Source organism: Gobio gobio, assembly GCF_949357685.1.
Source record: "Gobio gobio genome assembly, chromosome: 15".
In the NCBI taxonomy this organism is placed as follows: domain Eukaryota; kingdom Metazoa; phylum Chordata; class Actinopteri; order Cypriniformes; family Gobionidae; genus Gobio; species Gobio gobio.
Window position 1 is genome coordinate 41,017,640 of NC_137108.1, and position 9,617 is coordinate 41,027,256.

Consider the following 9,617-nt stretch of genomic DNA (forward strand, 5'->3'; position numbering starts at 1 on the left):
TAATTTTATTCTATTTCTATTTTAATTTCTTGTAACTGTTATTTGCACTGTCCATGGAGCGGACCTGTTTACATTTCACTGCCAGTTGTATATTGTGTATATAACTGTGTATGTGACAAATAAAACTCTTGAATCTTGAATCTCTTGAATCTTGAACATGGTTTAACACTTTCCACACATGCCAGGATGACGAAACGTAGTGTATTTGCCATATCAACACTATATAGAGAAAAAAATTGCGTCAAAATTAAAAAATCTTTGGAAGATATCACTGAACATTAATTTAACCATAGCAAAAGTTAATTTCTTACTTGCATTCATTTTTCATCTCTGTTTTTTAAAATAAGACAAATCTGATAATATTGTAGTCTTATATCTGTTATTTATAGTTTTTTAAAGCTGATCTAACCAGCAGAAGACACAAGCCGGGTTTAAATCCCAGTCGCTTCAGGTGGGGCATGTTGTAATCCTGCGTTACATTGAGCCCCTATTAGAAATATGCTTTTCTATTCTTTTATGAATTCTATTGAGAAGCCATAAGAAAAAAATGTGAATAAAGACTGTGAAGTCAATGTTCAGAAATGCTTAATTATTATAATTTTTTTCATGCTGTATAACTGTGTTTGAGGTGTGTTTGTTGTTGTAACGTACTGCTCTGAGACACGGGGGTTGAGGATCCAAATGCAGCTTTAATGAAAGGGTAATCCAAAGTTGTAGTCCATAAAACAGGCAAAAGGTCATACACATGCTAGCAGTCCAAACAGGCAAAAGGGTAATCCACAGAACAAGCAAGTAATCCAAAACCAGAGACAAGAAACCAGGGAAAACGCTCAGAAATGCAGTTATACAACAAACAAGACTTCGCAATGAATGACTGAGATAACCAGGCTTATATAGGGTGAGGTGAACAGGGTAATGAGACACAGGTGGATGTAATCAGGGATGTTGAGTCTGGGCAGAGAGTATTATGGGTAATGTAGTCTTTGATGGAATGACAGTCCGGGGTAGTAATCACAGGGCACTCTCACTGGTGTCTGATTGTGACAGTTGTCAAACTCAAATTTTTTTTTTTTTTTAATGATTAAAAAATGCCATTATTTTGATTTGAAAAAGTTAATAATTGTATTTTATTGACAAAATATTTTAGTTTGTCATGGATTTTTTTATTTATTATTATATCAGATAACATTTAAGCTGTCATATGGTCATGTTACAATGTACCCCACCTGGGGCATGTTGTCACATTTCACTTCCATTCTTTCAGGGTAAATCAAGAAAAAAGTAGGCACTGTATTAATGAAACAAGACATGTGTGCAATTAATGTGGGAAAAAATAAATACTCTGAACACCAAGTGGATTTACACAAACTGAGGAAGTCAAAAAGTGTTAGGTTGTGCCCCGCTCTCACTATACCTTGGCGGTAGGCAGCATTAGTCAGCAGAACGACCTGTACAGCACTTGCATTACACTGGAGAAACCAAAGACAACTGGCTCATGGAACATTAAATAAATTAAATTAAATAATAAAACAGTATACCTTCACAATTTATTGCAGAAATTGTTTTATAAAATAAAAATATATATATTGTCTTTATTTTTTTTCAAAATCCATAAGCTGTCTGTAATGGTAAGAGTTAAGGTGAACTAATTATAAGTTTAACTGAACATAAAAAGTAAATGAGACGACCTCACAAATACTGTATACTGTATATATGGTTGGGAATCGAAAATGTATTCCAATTCTGGAATTGGATACTTAAGGTCAGGAATTGTGTTGGGAATCGGATACTTGTTATAAAATAAAAATTCTGATTCCTCTTGTTGATTCTTTTTTGTGCATTTTAATACGACTTTAAAACATTCAAGCCCAAGAAGACTCTGTTTTCTGTGCTACACTCACATCCAAAGCACGCGCAGAGAAAAAGTCATTTTAATGTGATTTTAAACCGTTCAAGTGCAAGAAGACTTGCACGCTGTTTTCAAATCCAAAACATGCACACAGAAAGCCACCTTCTCTTTCTGTCTTTTTGCACTTGAATGGACAAATACACACAAAATATGTCAAAATATCCTCGTATAAATAGTCGATTATAAACAGCAGACAAAGAAAACGCTATATTGGATCCGTGCAGCTCCTAAAGTGACAGCAGCCTAATATTCCTGCTGCCGTCTATAATAATGTTAATCAAACAACAAAAGACAAAGAGACAAATTCACTCGCTCTTCTTGACTGGATAACTTTTGTAACTACCAACCTGAATAGGCGTACCTGAAAATCATATCTTTGTTCAGTGGTATTTATTTGTTCATTTGTTCTTTGTAAGTGTTCTTTAGCCTGTGATTTTTGTTCTTGGTATTCAGCTATTGAAATGTTTTGCAGAAAGACATAATAAATGTGAATGATATCTAGGTTTTTTTAAATCGAAATTAGAAATCTATAAGACTCAGAATCATTAAAATTCAAACGATACCCAACCCTAACTGTATGTGAATAAATATATGCAGCCTTGCATCTCTGTTTAGTGTGACTGTCTGACATTTTCACTTTAAACTCCTCAGCAAATGAGTTATAAATGCCAGCACAGGTTCAGAGACACCTCCATATCTGATTTATCACAGGTTTATATGTCTCACACAATATCATGCAATGGCAGTACACAATTCACTCCAGTCTTACGGAAGCATACAGAAAAAAAATCTCTTATCTTGATTTGAGCTCAACAGGTTCGAGTTCAAGAGCTGGAAATGGAGCGAGTACGTGAGTGAGACAGAGGGGGGTCAGGAGAGATACAAATCCTTTTTGAGAGATCTCTATAAAGAGGAACAGCTGCACGGTGAGTAAACAGCCGCATCAGATGTCTGATTTAATGGTTCCAGGATTGCTGATCTCGGTTCCATACCTGCACGCATGCAGTCCTGCACGGCTGCTCCTTTCTGAATATCTTCACATATTATTTTAATGCACGCACTTTGTTAATGTTTCTTGCTGTGCATATATTCATTTAGCAATCATTTTAGTTGACCAAATGAAAAGAAATCTGAAAAATATACTAAATGGAAGCATTTTCACTTGTGGACCACAGTGCGCAACCAAAAATATAATAAAACGCATAATAATCGCAGTAAACTGTAGGTAGGTCCTGTAAAATAGATGGTCTGATCTGCCTGGTGAGAGAGTGTTCATAGTTACCAGCACGTTCACTTTGCCCATTTGGATTAGAATTACGTAACTCAAATGCTATTCTGAACACAGGCCCATGGATGGAAGTGCATTGGCCATGAGTAAATAGCTCTTGAATATTTTCCAGCCAGAAAATATTCATCTACAGATACACACAACAGGTGCTCATAACATTGGTATTTGTTTTGTTTCCTGCTATCAACCTTTGCTCTCCATTCGTCCTCATGCCAAGAGTGTGGACAAGATATGCTAATGCACTTTTCACACCAGATGTTTCATAAAACAAAACTGCATGCTTAGTACAGTGACTGTAGATAGATAGATAGATAGATAGATAGATAGGTAGATAGATAGATAGATAGATAGATAGATAGATAGATAGATAGATAGATAGATAGATAGATAGATAGATAGATAGATAGATAGATAGATAGATAGATAGATAGATAGATAGATAGATAGATAGATAGATAGATAGATAGATAGATAGATAGATAGATAGATAGATAGATAGATAGATAGATAGATAGATAGAAGTCGGGGGTCTCATATTAATGACACTTGATTGCATTTAATAATTTCAACTTTTATTGTATTCTGTAGAACTCAAGAAGTTCAAATAAAAAAAATCAAGAGTACAAAATGCACACAATCAATTGAATTTGACACTAATACTCTATTGCATATTCTGATTTCTATCTATTAAATTAGAAATGCACATGCTGCTTGGATTTTGATACTAGACCGCGAACAAATAGCTCAATATGATATACAATTGTTTCCACACATCACATTTTTGAGCATCACAAAAATACTGTCCCTATCTAAATCTAGAAGTTTTTGTGCAACATACACTATGCTTTCCAATTTGGAATTGGAAGAGTAGACTGAATATCATACCAATATGGCAAAATCATAAATGTACAAACTTTCTCAGATGCTGAGGGTTCTTCAGAATTAAACATGAAGTTGTCAATGGTCATTTTAAAAGGTGCATTCTTACATCAGCAAAAATGTCCTGTGATTCAGTAAAACAGCTCCAGACGACTTGCAATCAACCGGTTCTTGATGTGAGGCAGCGTTTCATAGTCCACAAGTCTGGAGTAAAGCATGCATGGTCCTTTAGCCGTTTTATTCTGCGTTCTGAGATCTGAATCTTCCTGCGTTTGATCGTCTACTGGCAGCAAGTGGAGGACTCCATTGCCAAAGCAGTCTCAGTTCTGCTGTTTAATAAGAGAAAAGATAGATACAATCCTTAGTGCAATCTCAACTAGGGTAAAGGCTGTGTTTAAATAGATCTGTTAGTGTGTGTGTGTGTACCTCAGTGTATGCTGGAGGAGGGGGAAGCTGATACTCGCTAATATTCATGAAGATAGGACTGTCATCCTCGTCGTAATCATCCAGGAGAGGAATGAAGGAACTATCCGTGCAGTTGTCCCGTGAAAACTCGCTGTAGCTGGGCGGAGAAGATGGGAGCGACACGCAGGTGCTGGAGGTGGCACTGCCCTCCTGGCTGCTTATGCTGCTGGTGCGACTGTTCATGCCACTGAAGGGAATTGTCCCGATGATCAGAGGCAGTTCAAGGATCAGCTTCTCGCTTCCTGGGATGTGCGCAGAGATCTAAACCCGGACAGAGAAACACCATAGAGGTTAACCTCTGATCCACAGTCTAAAGCATCTGCATTGATTATCAAGAATATAACTTACCCTCAGAGAGTAGTCAACGTGGATAATGTCACAGCCCAGGATGGTGGGCTTCAGCTTGGGCACACGGAGAACTCTCCCCTGCCAAATGTCACGCATGCCAGATATGATGTGGTTGCCCCTGACAGAAATGAGTTTCTCGTGAAACACTTTGGTGCGGCCGTTCGCCAGGTAAATGTGCTTGGCTATGATGGAGGCTTTAGGAACGATGATCCGAGAGCAGGTGTTCTCGAACTGAGCGTCGATGCAAATGTCTTCTCCTTCGCTGTAACCCTTCCGGCCTATGCGAGCGGCCACGGAAACGCTGCCGTCTGGAATAAACATGCAGGTGACTTTCTTCTGTTTTGCTCCTGTAACTGGGGCCTGAGAGGAAGCAGAAAGTCGGCTATTAAAGTACTTGCTCCTGTTGTAACCATGTATGTTTGTAACAGAACTTAAAGACTCACCATGAGCTCTTGGGTGTTGACATCAATGGGTTCCTCCACTTCGAAATATCGCTTGCATTCTGCATACGGGTGGCCTGATTTCTCTATGACGGCCTTTACGTAGTACTGGACTGAGCCAAACTTTCCCATATACGAGGAAGCTAGGCACCTGTTTTGAAAGGTCTTCCGTTAAAATACTAATAACTTGATGCAATATTTGTAATTGGAAATTTCCAAAAGAAACCCACCCTGCCTGAGGAAGTTCGAAACCAAACATGAACTCGTATTTGTTTCCAGGCCTGAGAGTGATGGAGCCATCTGCATCTGTGGAGACGAGATGGTGCTTAATGAAACACTCAAGTCATCATTTACTCACCTTCATGTATTAAAAAAGGGGTTTTCAATAAACAATTCTTAAACTTACATCTCCCCTCCCCAACCACCATTCTATGCACAAATAACTAAATTCAACCCACACCAAAAATTAGAGTAGAAGTATATAGGTGAAAAAATATTTTGTTCAAACTACAATTGTTGGCTACATAGATAGTTAGGGGTCTTAAAACCACCACAAAAGAAGTTAAGACAAAGGTTAGAGGTCTTAAAATTATGCATTATGTTTTACATTTACGAATTAAAACGTTTAAATGACAACTACAGTAAGATTTACAGGTTAGTCAGAGCACGCTAAGTAGAGCAGTCGCTTTTGAGGGGGTCACTATAGCAACAGTATAGCTTTCCGCTGGACGGTCACAGCACATCGACAAAATGTAGGATACAGACATTATTTATCACTTTATTATAGATTTCACAAACATATTGTTGACGGTTAGATAGCGTTGCAAGGGTCGCTATAAACAACTTTAGATTACGCCCGGAAATTACTGACAGGAAAAGTAGACCCTCCTGAATTCGCTCAATAGATTGTGTGTGTCTCACCTGTTGGCTGATGATCCAGGTGAAGAAAGTCTTCATATTTCAGGTACTCAACCTCCTCCCTGCATCGCAGCTTTCCTTTATTATAATCGACTTTAGCGCATCCGATTCCGAACAGTTTAACGGCGGAAATCTGCACCACCTCCGCCACCTCCAAGATCACCCGTCCGGCCACTTTATCTCCGCCGCAGTACGCGCTCTTGTTCGGGTCACTCAACTGAACCTCGAAGGTCTTGGGTTTCTTTGTAAGTACGCCCATTTTGCTATTTTATTAATTTTGCGAATAAGAATTTCAATAGCACCACTAACAGTTTTATTAACTCTCTCTTTTCGGTTATCAAAGTAACTGAATAATTCAGTTCAGCAACAAGCTCACCAGTACGTGCTTGTGTTATTTCCTGTTGTAAAATTATTTTCGATTAGATGTTGGTGACTCTGTTCTGTCAGTAAACACTGAGTGGGTGTGGGTGGTTATATAGTTCACACGGCCGCTCTGATGATGATGCGAGCTGGACACACATGGGCATCAGTGCTGGACACCCACATGCGCCCCGTGGATCGCCCCAGGCACGTCTCTCTCATAGGACACACAGGCTGTTTGCGTCCACGCGGGCCAATGACAATCGGTGCAGAGCGCGTGGACAGCTCGTGGGTAAGGGGCAGGAGTCGTTGAGGAGGTGGAGTAATTATATGGAGTAAGGGTGGAGCATGAGGGCATTGTGCCATGCTCCAAAACATGTTAGATGAACACACGTGTGACATTCATAACAGTGGGGATTTCTTTATATATAACCATAACAAACTGAATGACACCAAACACAGCCCAGTTTACCCTAACAAAAAGGACTGTGGCTGTACTATGGTAAAGTAATGGTATTGGATGGTAAAACCCTGTGATTTAGATTTTTTTTAAAGTACCAAAAAGTACATGATTTCGGACAAATACCACAGTAGTAAAGGCTAGCTTTGCAGTACCATGTAAATGCATATACCAAAAGACCATATTATCTTCACGTTCACTATACTATGGTACTGTCACAGTAGGTTTATATGAGGATATGCCATACTACTGAATCATTACCAAATGCATTCACCATGGTATTTAAACGGCACTCCAACTAGGTACCTCAGATAATCTAATACCCTGGTACATGGCCAAAAACCATAATATTACCTTTGCACATGTCCGAAATACCAATGTCATTGCACAGGTGCATATCCAAAAACCACGGTATTAGCCTGGTACATGTCAAAATGACATGGTATATTACCCTGATACATTCAAAATTCCATGGTATTGCCCTGGCACATGACCAAAAACCATGGTAATACCCTGGTACATGTATAAATTCCATTGTATTACTGTACATGTCAAAATAACATGGTATTACCCTGGTACATGTCAAAATACCATGGTATTAGGCTGGTACATGTCAAAATACCATGGTATTAGGCTGGTACATGTCAACATACCATGGTATTAGGCTGGTACATGTCAAAATACCATGGTATTACCCTGGTACATGTCAAAATCCCATGCTATTACCCTGGTATACGTCAAAATACCATGGTATTACCCTGGTACATGTCAAAATACCATGGTATTACCCTGGTACATGTCAAAATACCATGGTATTACCCTGGTACATCTCCAAATACCATGGTATTACCCTGGTACATGTCAAAATACCATGGTATAACCCTGGTACATGACCAAAAACCATGGTATTACCCTGGTACATGTCAAAATTCCATGGTATTACCCTGGTACATGTCCAAATACCATGGTATTACCCTGGTACATGACCAAAAACCATGGTATTACCCTGGTACATGTCAAAATTCCATGGTATTACCCTGGTACATGGCCAAAAACCATAATATTACCTTTGCACATGTCCGAAATACCAATGTTATTGCACAGGTGCATATCCAAAAACCACGGTATTAGCCTGGTACATGTCAAAATTACATGGGATATTACCCTGATACATGTCAAAATACCATGGTATTGCCCTGGTACATGACCAAAAACCATGGTATTACCCTGGTATATGTCAAAATACCATGGTATTGCCTTGGTACATGACCAAAAACCATTATATTGCCCTGGTACATGTCACAATAATACCATGGCATTGCCCTGCTACATGACCGAAAAACATGGTACCCTGGTTCGCCATAAAACCTTTACTCTACACTCTTAAAATAAAGGTTATAAATAACAGGCGGGGTGTATGATTCCATGAAGAACCTTTAATATCCAAAGAACATTTCCATTGTACAAAAGGTTCTTTGTAGTGCAGAAAGGTTCTTTAGACTATAAAATGGTTAGGAAAAAAATGGTTCTTTAAAGAACCTTTAACAAAATGGTTCTTCGATGGCATCACTGTGAAAACCCCTTTTTGGTTCTTCCTGGCACCTTTATTTTTAAGGGTGTACGAAATGCATGTTATTGCCTTGATACATGTCCAAAGATTACATTGTATTTGTGGAATTTTGAGAAAATCCGACTAAATATGCAAGAGATATCTGACAGAATAGACATGTACAGTTTAGTCCAGTGGTCATCAGAGATGGCCAAACGAATGCAACCATGAACAGTCCACATGCTCTGAAAGTGTGTGTGACAGAGACTGTTCACATGGACTGTTCTGATTGGTTGAGCGCTGCCATCTGCTGACTTATCCAAAACACTTCACTGCATGAGCAGCTACAAAAAGTTTAGAAGGATTCTTACATAACCCCGTCCATCCGTCATTACAGTGATAAGTATAGCCTATATAAACAAACAGCTGCTTACCTCATTCATTGTCGTCCATCTATCGGTTACAATCCTGTATGAAGGGGGTGGGATATTGCCCTCTGTTATGGATGGCTGTCTATACAGTACTTTTTAACACCCGTCCGTCCTATATATTATATCATATGAACAGGAAACTAGCATTATATAGTGAATGGTACTTTTAAGGTAAGAGTGCAGGGAAAAGACAGCTTTCAATTACATAACCCAGACCAATATAATATAAACATTCAAGATCATGCAAACAAACACCTTTCAGTGTCACCCAAGTGTGAAAGACTCTTGATAATACATATGAATCTACCGCCTCCATCTCCCACTTGCTGCAAACTATGGTTTACCAACATAAATGATGCACAGATGCAAATAGAGAATACCACAGATTCATCATTATGGTCTTCCACGGGCTTTCAGGAGGAGTCTTTGGGCAAAGAAGGTCTATGGGAGAAAAATTACTGAAAAGAATCATTGATTCTCATGGTAAATTTCCCAGACACATAATATTCATAAAGTTCTGAAATCACAAGAACTAGTTGGACAGGAAAATTATTTAATATTCTTTATTTT

At 38.6% G+C, this 9,617-nt stretch overlaps 1 protein-coding gene across 2 annotated transcripts; it reads right to left on the bottom strand.

Moving 5' to 3' along the window:
• Nucleotides 1–3,740: 3,740 nt before the first annotated feature.
• On the bottom strand, nucleotides 3,741–6,800 carry txnipb (thioredoxin interacting protein b). Of its 2 annotated transcripts, none has more exons than XM_079836660.1 (6): nucleotides 6,251–6,800; nucleotides 5,560–5,635; nucleotides 5,333–5,480; nucleotides 4,890–5,249; nucleotides 4,503–4,802; nucleotides 3,741–4,405 (listed from the first exon to the last, which is right to left on the bottom strand). In XM_079836660.1, the coding sequence occupies exons 1-6, from the start codon at nucleotides 6,504–6,506 to the stop codon at nucleotides 4,397–4,399; spliced, it is 1,149 nt and encodes a 382-aa protein (XP_079692786.1). In that variant the 5' UTR covers nucleotides 6,507–6,800; the 3' UTR covers nucleotides 3,741–4,396. The 2 variants fall into 2 exon arrangements, with proteins under 2 accessions (XP_079692786.1, XP_079692787.1); XM_079836661.1 differs by having other exon boundaries at nucleotides 3,750–4,402.
• Between the last annotated feature and the right edge of the window lie 2,817 nt (nucleotides 6,801–9,617).